Source organism: Saccostrea echinata, unplaced genomic scaffold (genome assembly GCF_033153115.1).
Source record: "Saccostrea echinata isolate AGI-Se365-2 ecotype Australia unplaced genomic scaffold, CSIRO_AGI_Sech_v1 ptg000009l, whole genome shotgun sequence".
Lineage (NCBI taxonomy): Eukaryota > Metazoa > Mollusca > Bivalvia > Ostreida > Ostreidae > Saccostrea > Saccostrea echinata.
Window position 1 is genome coordinate 10,334,559 of NW_026889758.1, and position 27,856 is coordinate 10,362,414.

A 27,856-nucleotide genomic window follows, 5' to 3' on the forward strand; every position below is an offset into this window, starting at 1 on the left:
GATTCCCTCATGCACTAACGTACAAAATGTACAATTTTTTAAAGACTATTCAAACTTTTCTAAATGAACGTGGTCGCTTTTTAAATTATAAGTTATATATCTTTGATTGTTTTTGACAGTTCTGTACGACTTTTCATGACTCGTCAATTTGCGGTCGATCACAGCTGATTTTACCCACGGCATCAAACAATTAAACGTACATGACGTGACAGACTACTTTGTTTGCTATGCAGATTCTTTTTTATCATTCAAATAGATTTTTTATCATTAAAATAAAGATATAACATGTTTCATAACTTGTTTCCGACTCCATTTTGATTTTCCAGCATTATACTAGTATACATGCTACTCTGTGCTCTGCCGGTATCATAACAGACAAGTACAAAGAGTCACACATCATTTTATTGCCATGGCTAAAAAGATTGTCAACAACAGAAATATTGTCACATAAATTGCATAAAAATTTCATAAATACATTAAATTTGTGATCATTTATAACCGAAGCTTTGATTTTCGGTCAAACTTTTGATTTCTGTAAAACAAACACGTGTTCATTACCAGACTGTCCACATAAGGGAAGTCGGCACCAAATAGCACTACAATAAAATACATTCTCAGGGAACAAAGGCGCTAGATTAAATATTTCTACGTGCAAAGATTGCCACTAAAAGGAGATTTACACCAAATACTCAACATAAAAGTAGGTCTCACATAGACGAGTTTCGAGGACACATGAAAAAAAAAAAAAACGATAAAACTTCAACTTTACAATAAAAACGATATTGATAAAACACTTGTAAAAGTCTGGTTTTCTAGATCACTATAATACTATAAGGATACTGAAACATTCGTGACTTTGATAAAATGGTTAAATATAAATGAAACATTATCAAGTAAGTTTTGTTGTATAGTGAAGCTATGGAATGGAATCCATGTTGTATGATATTGCTTAACATCTGACTGGTTCTACAGAACAAAAGGTCAGAAAATAGGAGAGAATCAAAGGGAATTTTGTAAAAAATAGAATTCATTGTTGTCTTCGCAGAACTGGGAATTTGTATAAATCAATTCATATTTAACCTATAGTACAATAAATATATCAATAATGTAAAAATAATGACCAGCATTATTCACAATGACATTACATTTAAAATGAATGGCATAGGCGTATTTTAAAGCCTTTTTCTTTTACAAAAAATACATTAAAATAAATAACAAATCTCTCTCATGTTATAAAAAGCTCCTTACCATGAATATCTGACCATTCGTTGGCTAGTTTGGCTTAAAATAAGGAGAATAATAAAGCACAATAGTTAGGAACAGTTGAGTGTTCCCCAAGTCATAAAAACTAGAGTCATTAAATTAAAAAAAAACAAAAAAAAAACTAGGATTTGGAAATGGATGTAGACCGCTATCAACTATGGGTATATGACAAATATGGCTGCCGTTTACTTGGAGGCCTTGACACAGCGTCCACACAGTGGGACTGGGGGACGGTAGTTGTCAACCATACATTTTCCGTTCTTGAACTTTAATGATCTAAGGGCATCCATCTACAATTGAAGAACAGATAATGTTAAATCTCCATGAAGCAAGAATAAGAAGAAAAAGCAATTTTTTGTTTATTATTAATTATTCTAAAGAGTATATTGTTAAGGTTTTTTCAATATTGTATCTTACCTGTGCTTGCGAGATTTCTATGACGTCACTGCAGAGTATCCATGTGACACTTTCAAACAAAGGGGGCGTGGTTAGAGATCCGGGGTACGTCCAGTAGTGGTCAAGCTCTTAAAAAAATGAATATTATAATAAATGACCTCAGATGTAACAATTTTACACAGTATTGTTATCAAATTCAACAGATGATATGTTTCTCAGTGTCCTTTTATTTTGTTCTTACTTCCGAGCATGCAGGATGGATTAAAATCTTTGTCTAGACGGACTGTTGCATTCGGCTCCTGGATTTTCTTGCAGACATCGGTTAAGGTTTTGAATCCTCCGTGCTCCTTTCCTACCTGTAAATTAATATAAAATGGCATAATAACAGAGACTGTATCAGTAAGACATCACCACGACGACAGTTATAAGTTATTCTAGTTCAATCAAGAGGAGGATTTGTTGATACGTACGTTAACCATGAAGCCGATGACGGCTAGTCCGTCAGCTTTGTCGGCGGCCTCACCAAAACTGGAGTACTTGTTAGCGTTCCAGTGGACCAAGTGAAGCTGTAAGGAAATTATACAGTTATATTAACCACAAATTCAGTCACACTTTGTATCAACTTAAATCAAATATCCACTTTACAATATACATAGAGAAGATGTGGGTTAAATCTGTCATTCTTACCTCTGCGGCATACGTCTTGCCGTCAATGGTGTGTTCCGATCCATGGTCATTGCTAGAGCCCCAATGGAGATGAAATTGTTCTAGACGCCACTCACCTTCCAAAGGACCACCCCTCAAAACTGTAGAATAAATAATAAAATACTTCATTATATTTAATTTGAAGGACTTTTATATAGTTTTCCTGATAATTTTACAGAATTCCATGTTTAAGGTCCCTACCTGAGGTTTCCTTGATTTGGAATTTGATGGAACTTCCGGTATTGGAAACCTCAGCGTTTTTCTCTGTGGCGTAGTTCACTTGGAAGGGTTTGGAGCAGAGCTGGTTGTCTAATTGACATGACTTTGTAGGGATGTCGATAGGGGACTGGCGGTCACCCTTAGCTATTGGGTAGCTATTGCACCAGGTGTCAGGTCCTGAGAGGAAGGGTACGGAATATGAATAGGAAGTACGTATAATGAAAAATTATAGATCGATAATAGATTAATCTGATAAATGCAACATAACAACGAAAAATCTCAATATATTCACTTAATAAATGATAATTTCAATTGCACGTTCATTAGAAAATTAAAAATTTATCAAAATCAAGCCAGGGGTGTGCTATTAGCATCGGCCGACGCCCGGGCTACCATTTTGGGGGGGTCGGGCAAGTAGTTTTCTGCACGGAGGTAGCCCCTTGGGCTAGTAAAAATTAAAACTAGCAATGTAATACATGAAAATCACTATCGGTATTTCAATTCACTCATTTTTTGCTATTAAATTCTCAAGCAATGAAAAATTTTCGGCAGCATGCTCCTATTTTTCGTAAATCTCCATAATCGTATCCATTTTGCAGTACCACCTAACTTATTTACTTCCAAAAACGATCGTTTTTTATCTAATCCGAATTTCCTCTATTCCTCTGTTTATGGTAAATACACATGCAGATATCTAAATTATTTGTGATCACTCAGTCAACTGAAAGATAAGTATTATGTAGTTTACATAAAATATATTTCCAGCAAATTTAATGATTTAAGATGAAAAAAAATGATTTTCATTTCATTTTAGATAAGATAATTTATTTGAATTCATTTTATTTACTATCATAATTATTAATTTATACATGATTTAATTTAATAGTGAGAACTAAACTCAGTGAGAATTAAACTTTAATTTAAAAAAGAATAACATTAAAACCCTGACTTTTTCAACAATAAACTTTTTTTTTTTTAAACCCCCCCCCAAGGGCCCCCTACATCTGGACTAGTAACTTTTTTCTTGGGGCTAGTAAATTTATTGCTGCCACTAGCTCGTGGGCTAGTACTTATTTTTTTTTAATTGCACACCCCTGCAAGCACAAAACTTTAAAATGAAACGTTTGTTCCAAGGGTAGAGGACATCCCTAAATTTAAAAGTTATCTTACAACAAAAACCTACATTTTATTATATGTAAGTAAAAATGTGATTTGATGCATCTTGTATTTTCAAGGAACAATGGAAAAAACAAGTATCCACACCATTCACTTTTTGTGAACGCAAAGTCTTGAATGTGCCATTTTTATGTAAAAGTTATTCCATAAAATTACCTACATTGTATATGCCAATTATCCTTGATATAAATATTTTAGATGGTAGTTGAACCTAACGTGTTTCTTTCAAATCATTTGATATTATATTTACGATCTTCTTTTTTTCCATGCTTATTATTGTCGAAGGATTATCGTAAAGGGAAGGAATAATAACGGAGGTCGATGGACTGATTTAAATACCCGTAATTACCAAAATAAACACGAGGAAATATTTAACCTCATTCGGCCATTTTAAAAAGTTTATTTTCACTATTGCACATATTTAATTTCATATGAACTCGGTTTTTACATAAAACTTCCCTGCTTTTATTTTGGTACAGTCGGGGATGATATTTAATGCATGTATGATCAGAGGGTGATGTCAAGTTTTTATTACTTTAAAGGTCTGAGTAATTTATTAGGTGTTGAAGTTACGATATTAGAAACTATGAATATGTATTATTAGTGAGGAACACTGTTAATTATGATGTGATGTAGCGTGTATGATACAGCGTGTATGATACAGAGTATATGATACAGCCTATGTGATACAGTCTGTATGATACGGCCTGTATGATACAGACTGCACAGTAGAAAGGTCGGCAGAGGCACACACGTCCTACCGTCATTTTTGTCGTATCCCCAGCTCATGGTCTGTTCCTTCGGTGTCTCCGACACAGTGTTTCTTTGGAACTGGTCGACAAGCTTTCGGATGCTTCCGAAAGGCACAGGATCTACAACGACATAAAGTACTTGTGGTGAACTTACAAGTATACACGAGTATACGGGAAGTATATAACATAAAAGTCAAGGATATTTCTTTATGAATTCTAAAACTGTGGCGGTATTGACTGTTAAATACCCAGGTAATGGGTGATACCCCTGTATTCAGATACATTGGAGATTCAGTGTTGCATTACACTGTATAAATGCATATCCTTTGTCCTTGTATATAAAGTTTTAACAACCAGATAACACCGATTCTCGAAGTGAGGAAGCTAAATATATATAAAAGAGACCCCAGCAACGCACAATTTTTGTTTGTGATACTAGTAAAAAAAATCATTATTATATGTTTTTAAGGGGGTAAGGGGTTAGACATAAATCTTGTCAAATGTTTATGCACTTGCATAAAGCCATTCCGATTGCTTGAAATGTATAAAATTCGTGTAACAGAAAAATGTTAAAACTTTGTTTTTTTCTCTCATTTTTTGTATATGCATTTAAGCTACAATATGTACATTTCATATGGTGATAGTTTTCTCTCCCAAATCTTTGAATGCATGTATGAATCAAAATATGCAATAAAGACTATTTACACAATGACATTAGGCTTTTTATGCACTGCTGAAAAGTCTGTGGTTTCCCTCCATTGCCAAAAGAACATACATCTGTACAACAAGTTGGGTCAAAAAAGCTCTTCAATTTATTGTGCAACTTGCAGTTGTACATCGCAATGTTGGTTTTAAATAGAGGTATAGATTTTTGTATCGCCTCGGGACATTACATCCGCAAACATGGCGATCTGACGGATTGAAACCTATTCAAGAGGTCCAAAGTGAAATTTAACCACTTGTTCTGACAATAAATATGTCTGATTAATTAAATTACATTTCCACTAAGACGTTTCGCCTGACGTCCAAAATAAGTGTTTTAAATGTAAAACTTAAATCATTTTCCCTAAATTAATAAAATGTGAAGGATGATCTGCGCATTAAAATTGAAGATATTTTTAAATGTTGGTCAATTCAAAAATAGGTTTGATGGAAATGTTTCGTTTTCCAGAACAATTACAGCATTACAGTTTTAATTGTGTCTTGATTTGCATGTTTCATTTTCAAAATATTTTAATCAGTAAATCTAGCAGTGGTAATGCTTTGATTAATTAACAATATGACTATAGTGACTTATATTTAAATCTTCATCAATCCTGACAAAATTACGTTGGTGACAATTCGTTTGGTGCCAAATGCATTTCAAGCCAGTAGACAGATACTTAATTAAATGTCACTTGTTTACTTCTCTTTGATTAATGCACATGCATGCGGGTTATATACATGCATGTATAATCATTATTTTGAAAAGTTAATTAAAACAACAGTAAAATTTATTTGAATTTATATTGAACTGTTATGCATCTTAAAAAGCTGCCTTATATCATATTTTATGAATATTAATCCAACACAATTCCTCGAGGAGATAATGCAAGTTTTTTGACAAGTTTCCGTTAGCAATCGTACTTTTATTTGACTTTGTACTGAACTGATAAATGAGCATACTTATACACTGATGAATAATATTTTTGATGAATATTAATCCCCACATAATAAAAAATCTTACATAATTTCTGTCATTTTAATTCTTCTTCAATAATATATCAAGCATAATCCATTCAGATTATCCTTATTATTTCATTTAAACGTTTAAGACTCTTACAATGCCAAAATACAAATATATTCGTTGATTTTATTTTTAATACAACAATAACTAAACGACATTGCTAAATAATATCAGTCAAAAAGATCCCCCTTATAAAATCGATTCAAATTTCTTTTTCTAGTTTGACACACTGAACCTGGGACATGTACAGTAATAGTCTAGGACAAAGGAGTGCGATTTCCCCACTCCCTTTTTAAACAAGCCATTATTTGAAATGTTTAAAATTATCTTTTATTAGACTTACAGCATTAAATTCAAGATATGTCGATAATGAGACATATATGAAAAAGGAGCAATAGAAAATTAAAAAAAATAATAAATTAATTGCACACAACATAGTATACTATGACAGTTTTTTTTTTAGATTATCGGAAACGATTGTAAGGAAGAGTTATTCCAAATGTTCTACAAATCTAACCTTTCCCATCCTGGACCAATTTGTATTTTTGGGTCTTTCTCGTGAGTCCCATGTTGGCGGTTTTTTGGAATAGATTGCTTTCCAGCTACAAAAGTACAGCAGTAAGTTCGTCCGATAGTTCTCGGGAAGTGAACGGTTAGCAGGTGAATCCACTCGTATTTAAAGGTGAGTACTCATTAACTTCGACATTCAGAGCGCCCCATTTTGATTGACAGGTGCTAGGGAATTTTCGGCCAATCGCAGTGTGCGTTGTGTTTTATTTATATGACCAAGTTCGCCTCGTTAGTATTTAAACCAAAAAATTGCATTGCTGTAGCGAATAAAGAATTATTTACATATACTGCGTTGTGCAAATGGGCTGCATTATCTGGATTTGGAGCTGTCGACTTTAAACTTATTGAAATTAAAAGATTGAAAATATCAAAAGATTGAGTACACCTTGACAAAACATGAGAGGAACAACATATTTTTTAATGTTATTTAAATGATATAGCATAGGTCATGAAAATATGTCTAACAAATGAATTTACAGACAAAGCAAATGTTAAATTTAAATAATTATTGACTTTAAAAAAGATGAACAAAATTTTATTTGTTGTAAAAAGGAACTTTGAAACGCAATGATTTACTTGAATTGATAGAACGATATGTAATATATAATCTTATTTTGCTATTGGTACATGGTCTACATAATATAAGTATTCCTCTCTCTATTCTCTACATGTGAAATGTTTTTGTATACTCCTGTTGAAATCAGAGTTTTGTTTTAAAAATTATAACATTAATGCGATCCCGAGAATATGAGAGGGCCAAATCTATAGACAGGTTTAAATGAAATTCTGGATTTTTAAAAGCTATTCTTTCCTTCCTAGTGAACCCATTTTTCAAGCTCTGTACCAAATGCACGAAGGGAAGCAAAGTTTTTTTTTCACTTTTTACACATTATTTGATACCTTTAATTATAGTGTATGTGAATATATGTATAATTAACCGTATTGTAATAATTTGTCTATGACACCAATAATCCAACACTATTTTAAAATACGCCTTGAAAGGGGTATTAACATATTATGTATATCACTTAACACTTATTGTAAGAAGAGTTTATGCTGTTGTATATGAGTGCCTTCCTGGTAATGCTGCGTAATTGACTTCATTGTTTCTCGTAAAAGAAAAAGAACTAAAACTGTGTTTGGAAGACGTAGATTTGAATCAAGATTAAAGGAAATTCGTCAATATGACATTGAAGCATGAAGATACATGTAAACTTCTGTTTATTTCCTGGTTTGAAGTAAGTCACCAGAAATCGCTATCCCTTGTACCTCTGTATCCCCCCTTTATTCCACTGCATTCATTTGGTGTTTTTATTTTCCCTCCAATGTAGTAAGTATCAGAATATGAAATATGTGTAAATTATTCTCAATTTTTTTTTTATTTTGTAAGCTATACTGTAGGATTTAATATAGGGTTTGTTGTTCGACCAATTTTTTGATACTTTATATAATGCGTCAAACAAAACCCCAAAGACATCTATCTCCTCTGTCTCTTCATCAACATGTCCAAATGACGTGATTTAGCGGACTTCAAAACATTTTTGTAGGGCAGTACTATTCGTCATTTTAGACAACAAAAAGGAAAATAAGTGGACAATACCACTCCAGAACAGTGTCCAGAAAAGTCAGTTTATGTTAAAGTATATAAACAACGTTCCACATTAATGTAGAATGATCAATCGATTTACATTTTTCATATTGTCAAACTAAGATGGCAGAAAAAAAAAACTGAGACAAGACACACATACGCCTTAGAACACTAACAATTATAAGCCTTAAAGATTAAATTTTCATGAGGAATTAAACAATGGATTTTTTAGCGCAAAATTACAATTCAAACTGCTTAAATGTCGTACTTTTCAATTGGGGATGTTAAGTGATCTACTTATTAATTCCGTAACTTCCCCGTCCCGATGGACTACTAAGCATATCTATGACAGCTCTGACATTTGATCGACATAAAAGATACGAGAACTTAAGTCAGAAAACCACTCAAGTGTGAATCAAATCCTTCTTGGAAAAAACATGCTCAAAGACACAGGGATGTTGATTAAAGATGGTGCCATATCTGACAAATTTTAGCAGGTTATATTAAGATTAATGACAGAGAAAGACTTGTTAAACTCGTGATTTTGATGGATAAAATGTTTAGTAGGTAGTGCTATAATTAACTCAGAGGTTATCTTCCCCGTTACATGTTTTTGTTTTGTCAAAAGCACATGCGTTGCACAGAAACATTTCTTGTCAATTGATTACCGCCAAGGGCATACGGAAATTAAAATCTAAGAATATTTGACGCCCTTAACTTGTCATTTTAAAAAAGAAATCTCACTCTCCTTCATATTAAATGAATCATAAAAAGAAATTTTTAAAACTGAATATGAGTCGTAAAAACTAACAAAAACAATCTCTAAAAGTAATCACAACCAATTCTGAAATATATATTCTAATGACATCATTTTCATATATCAGTAAATGAACATTTTTTCTGGACTTTTCACAACAATTTCAGAAATCGTCATGTTCTTAAAATTAATTGTTTTCCCATAAATGGATATTTTCAACGCATAATTTAGTAAATATTTATAATTAAAAAATAAATAGATCGAAGAGCATGAAAATATAACCTATGCAGGTTCTCATCCGTATATTTCAAAAGATTATTAAACAATTCAAGGACTGCTATGATTAAACAATCTCGGGAATTCAGAAATCATGCTTATCAAATACAATTCTAAAGATTAATGAATTCCAGATCTAGAAATTAAAATCTTCTGAAACATTTAGCATTTTTAGTCAAAATAACAAGTATACTAATTAATTCCACGGTCTGGCCGTATTTGACACATGTACCAAGGCGTTATAGTAACCACTAACCAGTCCTATAATTATTGTTGATCAACAACAAGAAATTAAAAGAAAATGAATTTACAGTACAATTTTCTCTTTTGCAGTGATATGGGGGACTAAGACGACGAAAAAAAAATGAAAGGTTTAAGTACACTTTAACGCCTTTGGATTGTTTAATATATGGTGTAATGTTTTATTTCAAATATCTTGAATTTTTTCATGTTTTATCTGCTTAAATACAACATAAAAAATGTGACTAATTTATGTGTATTCCATCGTCGTTATATTTAGTCGTTTCAGGACAGTGTGATGAAACTGTTACGTGTATAGGTAGATTTCCTGTCATTTATTGTTGGCCAACTTTTAAGACACTTATACACGAAATACGCCGTTTTGGAAAGTTTGAGAGAGAGAGTGTGAGTGTGTGTGTGTTGGGGGGGGGGGTTAGAGAGAGAAAAAAATCTTAAACTAGATTACCTTATCACTTAAGCTTCTAATTAAAAGTATATGTATGTCATGACTAAGATTTGTTCTTAGCAACAAATATATGGACAATATATGTTTACTTTTTATCTAATATTCAACCATAACGATCTGTCTTCACTAATTTCATTATGTAACATATATTTCATTGTCATATTTCACGTTGCAGACAAACACTTTTTTTTCTGTGAACATAAATTGAAAATTTTAAGATTCATACAAGTACAAAGCGCATATTTTTTCATAAATTTCTCGATAGTTACAATTCATATCATTGGGAATATGTCGCCCGCGTGGCGCAGTGGTTAGAGCGTCTGCTCTAGAGTCGCGGAGTAAGGAGTTGATCCTTACGTCGCGGGTTCGAATTCCAGTGCGGAACGTGGAGACCGGTCCTTCGGATGAGACCGTATAAACCGTGGTCCCGTGTCGCACTAGGTGTTGGCACGAAAAAGATCCCTCACTGCTCAATGGCCCTGAGTGCCGAGTATAGGTAAAAATTTGTAGCCTTCCATCGGCAAGTGGTGGCGTCTCCATATGAGTGAAAAATTCTCGAGAGGGACGTTAAACAACAATCAATCAATCAATCATTAGGAATATTGTGTTTGTGACCCCCCTCCCCGAGAATGGACAAAATTTTAAGACGTGATATCACTCATCTCTGTGCTGAGAGATCCAGAGATGACACACATATATAATGGATATTGGACACGTTCAATAAAACAGATGAGATAGAAATGCAACAACTGAGTATTCATCATGACCGAAATGATCCTCTTTAATCTCTCGTAAACTCGAGTTAACGTTCTTAGCACGAGTTATCTTTTCCTAAGAGCAGTATATTAAAAGCCGGTGAACGAGAACGCGAATGTCGCAGATAACTAAATCTGTCTAAATTTTGAAAATTTTGAAGCGTTCTTACTAGCAAGTCTGAAGTTCATCCCTAATACAAATATAATTATCTAATGCAAAATGATAAATTAAAGTGTTGACCGAAACGCAATTTTTACACTTGTTAATGAATATGCTAAAACCGCTAAAGTGAATGATTTTGGAAACAAAACGCGAGACCAATCTGAAAATAGTCTCTGAAAATTTGCCGAAGACGTCGCACCATTGATTACGATGTCACACATCCACGATATTCCAGACAAAAAACACGTGTTTTTTTGTTTTTGTTTTGTTTTGTTTTGTTTTGTTTTGTTTTTTTTTTGGGGTTTTTTTTTGGGGGGGGGGGGGGTTTTATCAAAAGGAGGGTGTTAAAAAAAATTGGAAAAAAAAGAAAATGCCTGTAGAAATTATTACAAGCAAATAAAAAAATATATATAAAGAAATGATAAAAAAGAGAAGGAAAACTGAAAACTACCCCCCAAAAAAACTCAGAAACCTAAGTCCTGGAGAGGGAGGGGGATTCATTCATTACCATAATTACAACAAAGATACAAAAGTGAGGAGGGGAAGGGGAACATGCCTTTGAATGAGAATTTTCATACTAAATTAAAACTGAATAGTGAAAATAGTGAAAAATTAACCCTATTTTCCAAGTTGTGTCTTGTAATCAAAACAATGCTGTTAAACGAACACGTAGGCAGAAAATTACAGCCTTGAAAATATCATTTGTGTAAGCTTAATTAACATATAAACTTTACAATAAATTTCAAACAGTTGTACAAGCTACTTCTGAAATACCCCCATGCAGCCTCATCTCATTCTTTGCATCGCAGGTCATTCGAGCCTCCTTCGAGACTAGTGAAACACCGGTTTGATCTGTGAATTTGTCATTTGCCGGCAAGATGCAATTAGTTTTTTGAGGCTCTGAAGTACTAGTTCTTATTTAATATACATCTACATAGTACAGTGTTCCATCAAACCTGATGATTATACGCTGGCCCTGCGCAAACGGACCTCTAAATTTTAATTTAAAAAGTATAAATAATCATAAAAGAAAATGCACAGTTTCCAAATTTCATTCAGCACAAGCGCTTTCTGGATTTAATAATCCAAATTCAGGTGTACATACATTTGAACAGATTTTGTTCAATCAGTTCAAAGTATGTACACCTGAAGACGGATTATTAAATCCAGAAAGCGCTTCTGCTGGATGAAATTAGGAAAAACTGTGCATTTTCTTTTTATTTTATGATTATTTTGACTGTGTGACATCATCTTTTAACTACTTTTGAATTATATATATATATATATATATATATATATATATATATATATATATATATATATATATATATATATATATATATATATATATATATAAGCATGTGTACATAGTTTTTCTTAATTCTCGCAGAATATTCATGAAAAAAGAACTCGGATTCTGAGAATTTGTTTCTCAGAGTCTATTTATATGAATGTACCATAAATAAAAATCGTCAATTCTTTATTTCAACAAAAAAGTATGGGTCATTTGGTTGTGAAATAAAGAGAACAGCCTGATTTCGACCACGTGATTTTTCATTTCTTTTTTTCATTGGTTAAACAATTACAGGGCCAATGTTAATCACACTTATGTAAAGTCCTCAATTTTTTTAGGAGAAAATTGGCATTCATCGTGCAGATTTTGCATATGTTCCCGTCTAATTATAAACCTTTGACATTTGACAAAGTTTAGAACATTTTAATGTTTGTATCGCCTTTCTGCAGATGGTGACAGTTCAGAAATAAAAACTTTCAATATGACTAATTCAAACAGTTAAAATACAATGTGTACAAAATAGCTTTTATATTTTAAAACCAGCTTTTTTGTATGCATTTGTTGATTACGTGTTTGTTCCATTTATTCAAGACAAACATTAGTTTCTTCCTACTCATTTTAAATAAACAATTGAATCAAAAGTCAGTGATTAGCTCTTTGATCAGCTGAAGAAAGTAAATGTTCTTCGATGCACCGAAATTAGGAAATAACTTTTTTATCAATTAACATTTTGGGTTTTTTATTTTATTTTTTTTTTGTTTTGTTTTGTTTTTTTTTTGAAATAAGATATACAGATATATTTCATAAATGAAAACAAATGTGAAAGGTTTCTATAATAGTGTTGATTCAATTTTGTTTTAGTCATGTTTTAATCGTGGCCCATGGGGGGGGGGGGCACACATAGAAGATAAATGTTTAACATTGGAGTAAATAGCGAAATACAAATCTGTGAAATACCACAATCAATCTTTTAATTAATTATCAAATGCATTCTTGCAAGTTCATGTACCAAAACCGGTAAATAACGAGAAATTATATTTTATTTAGAAATGATAGCCCTGTTTATTTTAATGACTGCACAGGGATATGCAATTATCGGTAACTAAGTACAGTATGCAGTATTAAGCACTGCATGCATTATTCGAGTCATTTGAATGCACGGACAGGGATAGTTCCACATAAATGACTCCTTAATTTCAGTTGTTTTTTTACCAAATGACTGACGAGACCTAAGTTTAGTGACTTAAAATAATCAAAATCTGACAAAAGAAATATAGAAATTGGATTTTTTTTATGTAAATGGATGGGAACTGTCAAGAGATATGCGTAGCATATGCAATATTTCCTCGATGTATAAAATCTTAACAATATTTAAATTAACTCACAATACGCATACTCAGTTATAACACTGCATGCAAATATTGTAAAAGATATTTAAAGACGTAGTTTTATATTTCGCTTTTTCATCGTAGAACGAGACTTTTTTCAGTTGATGGCGAGGGGATATACAAAACTATTTTCTGTTGATGGGAGTGGCTTACAAACTGCTGTTCGATAACACATTTATATCACGATTTATTTTTTATTCATACATAATTTTAGTCAGGGACTGGGCAGGCGGCATAGCTTATTCTAGCCTTTTCCCTAAATATTCAACTTTATTAACATCATTTTATACATTGCCTCCGTAGGAATCTAATATTGAAATTTGATATAATTTTGACATACGTCTTTAAAATGCAGATTTCTGAGTGATTTGTCATTTTCTTCATATGGCGAAACCTAAATTATTCAATTGATCAGATTTCATCATCAATTAGTAATATATTTTGTTTTTCTAGTGCTTTATACACAATATTGGGAAGCCTATCCTTCGGAGTTTATTTTTATGCTATCTGCTAGTAATAGATCTGGGGAAAGTTAACCTTTATCAGTTCCGACCTTTCTACAGGCACGGGTCCAGGAATTTAATTTCAGAGGGGTTTACCCCAGTCAAAAAAAAATATTACCCAAAAATTCCTTGACAAAACAAAACAAAACAAAAACAAAACAAAACACAAAAAAACGTAAATTCCATTTCTCAAACGTGAAAAACACCTTTTTCGTGGTGGTGATGGTGGGGTCAACGTTTTTAGAGGGGGATGGGTCCAGTCATTTCTTAATTGCTTCAGTATATACTTTTTATAACTCTGCAAATTCCAGGGGGGGGGGGGGGGCGACCCCCCTCTAGATCCGCGCATGTTCTATAATCCAGAGTCTTATTTTTTTTTAAATAAAAAAATTAAAAATCTTATAACTTCTTAACAATTTGAACATTTATTAGAGCACCATGCATGACATTAAACAAACGCACACCTAGCCATTAATGACAATCAACTGTTTCAATCCACTACACTATGCACTCCAAATGACATAAACTGCAAAGAAATGTTACTATGATTTCAAATAGCCTACGAAATTAAGAACATAATTACACGTATGTCTAATGAAAGATTCATCGAAATACAATTTAAAAATTTATGATAAAAAAAATCTGAAAAAGTCAGACAGAACATTGATTTTCTTTATCTAGGAACATAAAACTCACAAGGACTTTACTGTAGCAAGCTAGAACTTACATGTATTTATGCAACTCAGTTCGCATGCGCAAACGGATGTTCGCGTTAAATGTTTCCAATTAGAAACATGCAGTTTTGTTAGCAATGTTAAGCTTACTCTAAAGAGTTTAATATTAATCAAGTACAACAACATAGTATTTATCAATTATAAATGTTGAGGATATTTTTTCCCCAATAACTTTACAGTAAAAGTATGCTGCGGTAAGTATTTTAAAAAAATGACAAAACTGTAACACAGAGAACAAGTGCTTGGTTTTTGTATTAACTTATATATATATATATATATATATATATATATATATATATATATATATATATATATATATATATATATATATATATATATATATATATATATAAAGGTAAATTTAATACACTAATAACACAGTGCATGACTCCATTACAAAATATCACTGTTCTTTGGAGTAGATGAAAGACGATCAGAAGCTATATTTAAACTTTGCAACACATATTCTTGTATCTATAGGTTTTAGGAAATTTGTGTACATCTGTTTCACGGAGGACATGTACAAAATTTTGAATTTGTGACTTTTTTTTTTCCCCTTCGTCTTAAAAAAATGTGTAACCAAATCAATCCTTGCTTTCCTGTGATTGACTTTTTAAGATAACAATTCTCAAAGAAATAATTACACAATTCACAAATAATTAATAGGAAAACATGATCTGCATCATTGATAAACAAAGAATATATAAACAGCGTGTAGTGAACTTAAAAAAAAATCAATATTAAAATTCTATTAAAAGTTTGTTTTATATGGGTTGTACATTACATGTATCTTGCTGCAGTTCTGATCTTAAAGAAACAGATCTATCGCCCATTTAAATGTTACAAACAAATCATGCAAAAGACGAATTAATTACGTGTTTTGTTGTTGTTGTTGTTTTTTATTTTATTTTTTTTTTATAAATATTTTAAACTTTTTTTCCCGGTGGAAAAATGCATTTAGTTGTTTTATTTCTTTTTTCATTATTATTATTTTATCATAGTTATTATGATTTGGCAAGGTTATAAGATGAATTTTGAATGTGAAGTAAATATACTTAAACATTTAAGTGAGGAAACAAGTTTTTCTTCAAAATGATTCCATCTTTCTTCTTCTTCGAGAATAAGCCAAAAATGAAAAAAAAAAAACAAAACAAAACAAAAAACAACTCCCTCATTTATCAGATTATTTGGAAAAAATAAATATATTACAAGAACATTTTATCTTACCCGCTGTGGAGTACTGAGGGCTGGAAGAATGGCATAGCAGTGCCTGCTAAGAGGGGTGTTTTAAACTCTTTCAAAAAATGCTGAGTTTGACGGATTCAACCAATCAGCGAAAACAGCGTCATTTTACATTGATAATTAAAATATATTGGAATGAAATTTGACAGAGCAAAATGGTGGGGATCACACACGATTTGTGTGAAACGCCCGTTTAAATACGATTTGCATAAAGTGTCATTTGAAGGTGCATCTTACAAAGGACATTCAGATAAGGGCATTCAGAGCAAATTAAGCAGAACATCTCATTATAACCCACAGGAACGATCTCGTGACTTCTGAGACCGCGAGAAGAGGGTATCGTCTGTTGCCTATAAATTGTACTTAATTTGAACCATCAGAAATAGAGACCGAGTGACGCCGGCATCCTCTGTTGGTGCAGCTACTACACTGTACTACATATGAAACATCAAAAATGGCCAATAACCCCAATATTCAGGACACATGGTCAACCTTTAAATATCCGTGCTTTGTATTAAATTAAAGCGAAGATGTCTCCCTTCTGTATCCGGTTACCCCGGATCTATCTATAAATCTGTGTCGCATGCTTTTGTTGCGCAAATTCTGTCATTTTGTGCCATCAGAGTTAACGAGCGGAAACAACCTATAAATGCACTAGATTGTTAATTATTATACTTAATAGTTTTTAGCAAGTTGTGTGAATATCTGCATTTCATAGTAACGTGTCGAGACAGTCATTTTTGCATGTTATGCAGACAGGTCTTATGCATATGGCCATGCCGAACATCTGACAAAAACTGTAAACTTAACTTTGCAAGTCAAAAATACTTCGCATTTAATGTTATAAAAGAACATATTGTGTAGGTTAATTTCTTTTATTAAAAAAAAAGTTGGCGAACATTTCATGTCCCAACAAACTGATTGAGAGACGATATTTCTCTGGATACCACTGATGAAGTAAAATCCTTCTTCCTCAGCAACGTTAATGTGGCGAGCACTGATTGCTGAACAAATTTGACGTATAGAAATTATTGAATTAAAACAGTACGACATATGATAGGATAGGATAGGACAAATGAAGGACAGAGATCCATACAGAATATTAACAAAACACGTGACTAAATCTCAATTTATTACCCTTATCAGTCCAAGTACTGTTACCAGCACGTTGTGTACACAAAAAAGTTAAATGGAAATTTTCTTGGGATAATAGATTGTATAATCAATAAAATCAACTGTAAATCAATAGTAATAATAATAAAAATTAAATTATTAAATTGATTACCAAAATCTTAACACCTTCTTAACGCTCGCCTCCTTAGAGTTGTCAATATTAATATTATGCAGTTCAAATGTATTAACACCTGAAGACGGGTTATTAAATCCAGAAAGCACTTGAGTTGAATGAAATTTGGAAACTGTGCATTTTCTTTTTCACACACACACACACACCCTCACACACACACACACACACACACACACACACACACACACACACACACACACATATATATATATATATATATATATATATATATATATATATATATATATATATATATATATATATATATATATATATTTATTTATTTATTTATTTATTTATTCATATATGCCACAATATTTAATTTTCACACTAAAAGTTTTTAAGACAAGTGAAATCAAAATGTTTTTTAAATGGGTAAAATTCTGGCCTTACCTCAGCAAGTTTCCTGCGGCAACTGTTGCCGTTAGTGTATTCAGTGGGGGTTTGGGGTATTTACCCAGAGCGAGGCAAACTATATCGAGGACTGTTCATTGATAAAATTTACAACCTCAGCCTTGACCTTACTTCACCTCATCCCGGTCGTATTGACTCTCTAAACACTGAGATAATGCTTGCCTTTATCGGATTATTATATCATGATACTTTACAGTTTTAGTGAAAAGAAGAAGTAAATATTAAATTTCATCGGTCATTTTGAAATCCTTTGGGATCAATTAAAATTTTAATTTACTTAAGGTTAAGTTAATAATTACAGACCATACACAGGTCACTTTGTCTGGTAAACAGAAGCGGGATCCAATTACATTTTTTTAACCAATTAAAAATCTCTGAACTTGAAACTGGAGGCCATGATTCCTCATATATATATTATTACAAAGAACAAGGGGTAGGTGAAGTAATATATGAAGAGCAATGGGTACGAAGAGGTTATATGACGTCAGAGTTTAACAAAGCACACTCTTCCGTAGTGTTGTTACTTCTCCCCAAGTCCTGGACAAGATCCTCGCTGCAGTAAATACCGTTAGTGTACTGGGAACCCATTTCTAACTCTTTATAATTTTTTTTAATAAAAGGCTGGCAATATTTGCCTCACAATTCAGAGGACATCATTCTAAAATATTTGCACATTTTTATTTTAAAAAGCATTTGGAATACATTCAACACAAAATCATTAATGACATATTTGTATAGTCTAAATTTCACGGTTAAGTTGGCAGAATTGAATGTAATAAAGAGTCCTTACCATGACGAAATAAGCTATGATATTTGGCATTATTTTGAAAGCCCCATCCACTCAATACATAACTCTCACTACATTTTGGTCTCCAAACATTACAAAACGCACTGCCCCACTTGTAACACCGTCGTGCGTGAACCCCAAAACATACTTCGGCAAGGCCCATACTGGACACAAATTCTAAACGTCGTTTCCACATTATTTCAATGATATGCGTCTATACGACTTTGTCCATTTATACTTATTGCATAACTCTGGTTGGTTGTCGTTCTGCTTTGACAAAATATGATGACATGACACTTTGGCAAAACCGTAAATATATTCATTGTTCATTGCCAAATTTTTCTAGACACCCTTTTCTGCAAATGAACTGTTCATGTTCGACCAGACATTCATTTTGCAGTACAAATTGATTTCTATAAAACTCCTTAAAATTGTTTGCCAATTTGTAGACAGTACTCATCAACGACATTCAAAATTCCAAAATAAATTACAAAACAGGGACAAATTTCAATGTAAGATGAACCTTAATTCTGATCGCCCAAAATAGTCATGAGTCTTCTTTAATAATTTCTTTTCAACATTATATATAACAAAAGATAAATGAAATTATTTTATGCAAATCAAACTAAAATACGATAGCATTCATCCATTACTTTAAAAAGAGGGTCTCCAATTAATTTTACAAATCTAAGAAATTTCAGAAAATCGAGTACATTTACAAGCAGGGTATATAACATGAAAAAAAATAATTGCTTCAATTAGCCAATTGAACATTTTCTAAAGGACATATCAGTGCCCTTAGGAAAAAAGTTCTGGTATCGATCTTTTTTTTTACAGCAATATCGACACACCTACGGTCATTAGGCAATGTTAAGGAAGTAAATGCTACATAACAAGGTTTTGAAGCCTGGCACGAACCTGATATTAAAGTAAAATTTAGGAGAGAAAACGTTACGGAAGTTAATTTTAGCAATAAAAGTTGAAATTCTTGGCAATAGATATACCGGTATTTACCCGTTTGTTTTAAGATGTTAATCAAAAGTATGTAGTTTAATAAAACTTTTTTATACTTTAAATGCAAGAACATTCCTGAATCATCGGTAGGGAAGTTAGATTCTTAAGAGAGACATGCAATTATTTTTATCTAATTCAATTTGTTATTTTGAAAATGCACTGGTCTTATTTATCTGACCCGTAACTACATGTACAATCGATCATAATAGGATATATGGTCACTTTCAGGTAAGTTCCAGTTCATTATCAGTTCTGTGTGGTTTGTGTGCAATTAAAAAAAAAACATTACGGAAGTTAATTGATTTTCTGCGACATGCCATTATCTCGTATATAAATCAAGATCCATGCATTTCTTGGCAAGAAGATTAAAGGGGGGAGGGGGGGGGCTTCATTACACTTGCAGAAAAAAATAGGGTTTTAAGAATATCAAGACTCAAACTGCATGAATATTTATAAAACTGTATATGCAATGTACCCGATTTTCAATCTTAGGGGTTGAAATCGATCTCGTAGAAGTGATATGAATATTGTTATTTGGTCATGTTTTTGTAAAATGGCTCTTGTGCATGCACAAACTTTTTAAAGGCCCGTACAATATATAAAACAAACAACGTGTCTTGTATCTATAATATGTAAGGGAAACCATGTGTCCAATATTTAATTCAAATGTGTAAGAAACCACGTGCTCAACATATTCTGACAACGGTATTGAAATCACATGAATGAAAAATACTCATTTTCTGAGTACAAGCTTAATTTATACATTAAAATTAGAATTTCTTCAATTGCCGCATCATTATAATGCATTATGAAAACCAATAATTCAAACTTCAGATACCCCGAAAAAAAACACTATAAACTATTTAACCTTAGAATTCCTGTTCCCTCGGTTAGATGAGTTGTGTACACATGTATATATGATTTATCGGTTATTGACCTCTATACGTCACCAGACCTTCAGAGGTTATCAGTATTTATTTCAAAATTCATTTCAGTTTGCCAGAGTTAACTTCTCATGCTGACCTTAATGTTTCACAACCTTTCTGTTCACTACTAAATTTAAGTTCACTGCTATAATCAGACGTATACACATCCTTGTCAGAATCTACAGGCACTGACTAGGCAGTTATCCTTTTAAAACAAAATAAACACACATAAAATTATTTTACTTTGATTCATCATTGTGAACTCATTTTTTATGCCTCTATATTGAAATTCATATACTTCATCAGTGGCGGATCCAGTAATCTTGAAAAAAGGGGGGGGGGGGCGACCAGTTTGCGGTCGGGGTAGGGGCCCACGGCCAAACACAAAAAAAAATGATTTATTACAACTTATGTAAATTTTGGACATAAAGGGGGGGGGGCTGCCCCCCCCCCCTCTAAATCCACCAGTGCTCATGTAATGAAATCACTTGATTAATTATAAATTGTCTTGCATAATGACAAGAAACTAATTAGTAGTTAGTAAAGGAATGTATGTAGCATTCTGGTAGTATATTAGTGGTTAGTAAAGGAATGTATGTAGCATTCTGATAGTATATTAGTAGTTAGTAAAGGAATGTGTGTAGCATTCTGATAGTATATTAGTAGTTAGTAAAGGAATGTATGTAGCATTCTGGTAGTATATTAGTAGTTAGTAAAGGAATGTATGTGGCATTCTGGTAGTATTTTAGCCTAGAACTGTTATGTAGCACCTTCTTTGTCATAGCCAAATAAGGAAATCCCATATTTTTAAACCAGTAAAGATTTCCAGAAATAATTCAGCTATACCATAGACTCATTGCCGACAGCTTGTCTTAAAATAAAAGTGACAAAGTCCTGACGATAGGGGAGTTAAAAAAAAATCATTAAAATCCTGTCAAATACTGTAAAGGACAAGTTAATTTGATGCAAAGCATCAAATCGGTCGCAAAATATATTTAGCATTTTGAAGTATTTCCACAAGAAAGAGTCCAAAGAAAAAAATTCAAGTAGAAAAAGTATATGAAGCTTTACTTCTCCGTGTTGTGATAGATATTCATCACAATAAATGTGAAGTGGAGAAAAAATATTCATTGTGTCATTTGCAACTGTAGTGTATTCAAAACAAAATTCAGTTCGTTTACAATTTATTAATTATTTTAGGCACTGTAATTCATATCCGGAAACTCAATACATTTGTTTTTTTTAAATTTTTTACGCACACCCATGTTGGGGAGCATTTTTTTTTTTTTACTTTTTATAAAATCAAATATTAATAAATATCTGATAGGAGATGAAAACAAATTGAAACGTGATAATAATTATTTAAACTTAGTATTAAGCAAAATTTTAAAACTTTTATTCATAACTTTTACGTGTGTTATCAATAAAGAATTATTACAAAGAAGCAATGCAAAAAAATAACGTCTCATTTCCCCATGTGCACTTTCTAACACAACCTCAAATAGATCGACCGTTGCTGCGGTCGATAATAATATTTTGTCAATATTTATTTGAACATGTATCTTAATATTTATTTGCGCACTGCCTAGACTGCGATGCCCTTGATGATCGTGGGTCTTGTTGACATGTGACCTCCTTGCAATAAGCGCCTCTTTAACACCCATCCTTGCGAACACAGTGTCAAAAAGAGGATCAAAACACGATTTAATCTTGTCAATCCTTCATTACAAGTGACGGTCTTTGATGCCTCAAATTTTTATTTCCTGTATCTATCCTTTTAAAAAAAGATCTGCCATTTACCGTTGTAATAAAAGAGATCATTCTACATGTACAGAAAGCTACTTCATTCCTCGCCTTAATTACTTCGTTAATTATCACAATATATAGGATGTACAAATTTATTTTGTCGGTTAATAAATTGCCTGTAATTTACCTGTTTGTATGGATTTTTCTACCATAAGAACATTTTTAATAATTTTTTTCGTATTCCTTGTTTCGAAATATTTTCTACACACAATTTGTTTCATGACAGAATTTTAAAAAATCGAAACTCTCAAATAACGATTTATAGATAAATAAAAATGCACACAATCGAAATTCCATTCATTGCTTACTTGTCTTGTAAACACAATTAGGTATTTCACAAAATCAATATAAATCAAAGAGATTAAAGATGGACAATACTTTTACTGGCACTTTCCTAATTATCAACGCATTAGACATGTATATTGTTAATGTATATGAATTTATAATGAATGTCACTTCGTCCTGATTTTATCTATTTTTTCGATATGCTCATTAAATTTGGTTCCTGGAATGAGTCACCAGTATTATGTCCTTAATTATACGTTCCCTTTATTTCTTCAGAGAAGCAATGTTAAAGAGAAGGTAGAAGCACCGACTTCGCCGACAAAATTATTCTTTAAAAAAACTAAAATGAACAAAACTGCATCAACACAGTGTGCCCAAAGAGTGCAGAGAGTTCAGAACAGGGCATCTCTAAGTATTATAGGAATTGTTACTTCTTTTATGAAGGGAAATAGAGCCAGTTGTTTTTATAGTAATCAGTACAATATGTTATGTAAATAGGTGCAATACCATTGAGTGATTAGGAGCGTACTCTGACACTATAGGAGGCGTCTACAGCCTCTTGGCGAATGTAATGATTTACATCATGCCAAAGACAAAAATTATTTATTTTTATCTCAAAACTATTTCTTTTGATTTGACAATGTCATTGAATAATGCATGCATATATTTGACTGATGTATTTTTTAGAACTAATTTGCAATCTAATTCTAAAATGCAGAATAATCAATGAAGTGAAATAGAAATGATTTTTTTTTAATTTTTTAAACTAATTTGCAAATTAATTCTAAAATACAGAATAATCAATGAAGTGAAAAAGAAATGATTTTATTTTAAATATCAGACTTTAAAATTATATTGACAGCAGATTTTATCATAAACAATTATTTTTACAAAGCATAGTAACAGACTCGGCGATAAACATACATGTACATGTTTAAAAAAATATTGTTTTTTTTTTTTTGTTTATTTCAGCTTGACTGAAAGGTAGGGAGACAAAAGTGGGTTTTTTTCCGTTAATCGTAGTCAAAAATGTAAGTCGACTGAACAATACCTTCATATTCTGATATAGTTTATTCAGAATATAACTTTGGGCAATACAGCCCATCAGTATACAATAATAACATATAATTATTACAAATTTTACATTGAAATTCTATCACTTCTTGGCTGGAATGTTAACACAGTGCACGACTGTACATATTCTGTGTAAACAGCTTATTTACATTTTTGCAGAGGGAGACATAATTTGATGAACATCAGATATTCTTTATCTAAGGTTATTACCTAGCTCATTATGTTTTGCATTTTGAATTGTTTCCTGATATTTTTTCATGCTTTTGCATATCGTAACAAGAGGCCCAAGGGTGTAGAATCGATCTTCTAAAAATTACTGTAACCTTCTTTTGGATCAACATATCCTGAGGCCCAAAAAACATAAACTGACAAAGTTTGAAAATCCTATGCTTTTTGTATCTACTCTTCACTGCATATAATTCGACAATGAATAATGATAAAATTCCAAAATGAGATCGGTGTGACCTACTTTCGGAATGACACGTCATGCGCGGATCTAGAGGGGGTCGGGTCCGGACCCACCCTGGAATTTGCAGAGTCAAAGTATATACTGAAGCAAATAAAAATGACTTTGGACCCGTAGAAAACGTGGACCCCACCTTCACCATCAAGAAATAGGTTTTTTTTCCTCGTGTGAGAAATGGATTTTTTTTATTTCAAGAAATTTTCTAGTATTAATACGTTTGGGAAAGGAATTTATTTTTTTCTTTGCTTGTCAAGAAATTTCTGGGTTGGATTTTTTTTTTACTGTAGTGCCCCTTCCCCTGGAAAAAAAATCCCTGGATCCGCGCCTGCACGTCCCTGTGCTCTAAAGTACGTAAGCTGTCTAGGTATGGTGACCCAACGTATTATAATGTTCAAATTATATAAGTTTTAAAAAATTTAAAAATGTTAAGCAATAAACTTAGAAATTAAGTCAGTGTGACTTGTAAGGTCAACACATTACAATGCCACAAAATGCAACAAGGGACAAAGTTTGATTTTTCTGACCATCTTCTTATCCAAGATATTTAGAGAAAGTATTTTGAAAATAAATAGCCGTATAATTCAGAAAACAGGTCACTCTGACCTACTTTTTATTTAAACACCCGAAGTCTTAACTGCATCAACGTACCGGCAAAGTTTGATTATCCTAGACTTCACACTGTCCGAGATATATACACCCAAAACAATTTTAAAATGTACAGCTGCAAAATTAAGAGTTTACTTAAGAAATAAGGTATCATTTTGATTTTTGAAACATCTATCGGGATACATGTATAAATACGGGTTGGTCACGAGATCAAATTCCATAAAGCCCGAAGGGCTTTATGGTAAATTTGATCTCGTACCAACCCGTATTTATATCCGAGAGATGTTTTAAAATGATACCTTATTACTTATATTTACATTTGTGACTTATTCGTATTATTTATTAGCCTGATTATAACCTTTAATGCGTGAAATGTTTTATTTTTTCAAACTCAACGGCACAAGTTTGACCTATTGATTGCGCGTCGACCCTTTATGATGTCACTGAGAAATTACGTCGAACGCGTGTTTATACGGATATAGATACACATTGCTTTTAATAGTAATAGTTTTTAATAGTATATAAAGGAAAACATTTGCAAATGTAAATATTTTTGGATCAACATAATCCTCAGAAGATGCCTCAACTGCAATGATTTGTTGATCCTAAGCCTCTTAGAAATCAAGTCAAAAAATATTCGATAGATAATAATCCAATTCAAATAAGTAGTTACATGTATAGATCTCTGTGAGCTACATTGGGGTCAACATATCCCAAGACTTCATGGACTTTTTATCATGACTAAAAAGATTTGCCAGTGAAAAACGATAAAATTCAAAAATTAGATCACTTTGACCTTTTGAATTTAAAAATCCCTAGACTCCAAGATGTATCAACAATTTAAATGTGGTGCCCCCACGCATCATGGTGTTTAAAATACATAGATAAAGAGATTGTAAAATGATAAGTCATACAATTTAGAAAGTAGGTCATTGTAGCCTTCTTTTTAGTTTACACAACCCGAGGCCTCAAGATGCATCAACTGAAAAGTTAAGGTTTGAGGATTCTAAGTCTTATAGCATCTGTAACAATATGGTTAAAAAAAAAAAGAAATGGAAAATATATATCCATATGATTTAAAGCCACTGTGACCTCTAGCTTTTTTAGTTGATACATAATAAGGCTCCAAGATGCATCAACTGACAAGGTTTGATGATCTTAGGCTTAACAATGTATAGGATACGGATCTAATATTCCCAGGAACGGGAAAGAATATTTTCAAAGAACTATTGCAGGATCAGAGAATAAAGATTTTCAAAGAATTAATCAAGTAATGAATAACATTAAGCAGACAAACTAAGTGCATGATTATGATAATCCATGGGCCATGAATTTCAAAATTTTGGAAGAAGATTGCATTAATTTTTATTTAATTGAATAAGTCTCAAATAAAGCTTGAAGTTGAATTTTTCGTGCACAATTTTCATTCCATGCATCTTAATTTTCGTCTTAATTATCCAAGGTTCTTTGAAGTATATATAAATTTATTCATTCTTGAGTTAATCGAATACATGTATTAAATATACTGCGATTTATGGTAAAGACAATTACGATATCCGCTCCTCAGTCAGAAACGACAACTATTAAAATTACTATTTAAACAAAAAGTCCACAAAGAAGCTTGAAATTGAATTCTATTCCCGACCAATTTTCATTTCATGCATCTCAATTTTATTCAAGGTTCTTTGAAGTCTTAGAAATATTAAATGGTCTTGTAAAAAGTTGACATTTGTACCCTATAAAAGTACAGAAATAAGTACATTTTTAGAGATAGAATTTCCTTTAATTTAGCATTAGATACCAATGTTTTGAGATATGTCTTTTAATGATACATATAATAAAAGCATATCACGCAATATATCATATTACAATTGGAAGTAACAGATAAACTTTTTTTTTTTTAATAAATGACCGTATTAAAAAAAAAACCATGCATTTTTTCGAATGCATGGATATCTATTTTTTTTTTTAAACTTAAAATGTTTGTTGGTCAATTTTGAATTAGAAAATGCATAGCTGGCGTTTTTATTTGCGTTTCCTGAAAATACATTTGAAATTTGATAATTTTTTTTATATAATATGATCAACTTTAATGATGAACTTCGAAGAAATACCATAGGTTAAACTAAATACACATTACTTTGTGAAGTCAGAGATATTTTTGTAAGCATTTTCAATGACTTGATAGCTGATTTTCAGAACCTGAGGATCGGTCTATCTTAAAATCAACACGAAAAATACATGTAAAGTTATCTCTACAAATTCATTTTCTTAAAAATACATTTTAAACCATTTCAACTTTTGCTTGAACAATGCCCTTATAACAAGTTTACCCTAATGTTTTTCTTATCAGATTTAAATTCAATCCAGCTTCCCCCTCTTATATTAAGAAATCCTCAAAATTCCCTCCTGTGAAATTGAAATGATAATCGCCTGGTGTAAAACTCTTATCGAAACGAAAAGAAGAAATTGGTGTAAAACTCTTATCGAAACGAAAAGAAGAAATTCGTCTTACTCCACATTACCACCAATGGCACTGCTTCCTCAATACCAGCTACACATGTACATGAATACATACTACTTCATTCATGAGAGCAAGTAAAAATAAATCGATTATACAAATGACTTATATAAAAAGCAACTATCACATCAGGGCTATCAAAGAAATGTCTCTGACTTCTTGGTCTGATATTAGGGGACAAGTGTGTATCACTCGGGTAAATTCGGTGCTGCAGACTAGCAACTAACAATGTAACTCTGTAACCACACGCCTATCATACTTCTTAAATTCAAATAAGACACCCATTTGCTTAATATGTGGCAGACGAACACACATACTCACATTTTAATCTTCGGGTTGTTTCGTCTGCTGATCGGGATTCTTCGCTTGAGAAGCCGTGTACTCACACAGAATTGTGAGCATCTTATATAACGGGGGACTTATCGACTCACTGTTAGC

At 32.1% G+C, this 27,856-nt stretch overlaps 1 protein-coding gene across 4 annotated transcripts; it reads right to left on the reverse strand.

The window, feature by feature from the left end:
• Window positions 1-384: 384 nt before the first annotated feature.
• LOC133181753 (carbonic anhydrase 2-like) lies at window positions 385-27,844 on the reverse strand. Of its 4 annotated transcripts, none has more exons than XM_061316336.1 (8): window positions 27,740-27,844; window positions 4,521-4,631; window positions 2,566-2,760; window positions 2,347-2,465; window positions 2,130-2,225; window positions 1,901-2,015; window positions 1,681-1,787; window positions 385-1,553 (listed from the first exon to the last, which is right to left on the reverse strand). In XM_061316336.1, the coding sequence occupies exons 2-8, from the start codon at window positions 4,546-4,548 to the stop codon at window positions 1,449-1,451; spliced, it is 765 nt and encodes a 254-aa protein (XP_061172320.1). In that variant the 5' UTR covers window positions 4,549-4,631; window positions 27,740-27,844; the 3' UTR covers window positions 385-1,448. The 4 variants fall into 4 exon arrangements, with proteins under 4 accessions (XP_061172320.1, XP_061172318.1, XP_061172321.1 ...); XM_061316334.1 differs by lacking the exon at window positions 27,740-27,844 and adding an exon at window positions 18,724-18,922; XM_061316337.1 differs by lacking the exon at window positions 27,740-27,844 and adding an exon at window positions 17,913-17,945.
• Window positions 27,845-27,856: the final 12 nt, after the last annotated feature.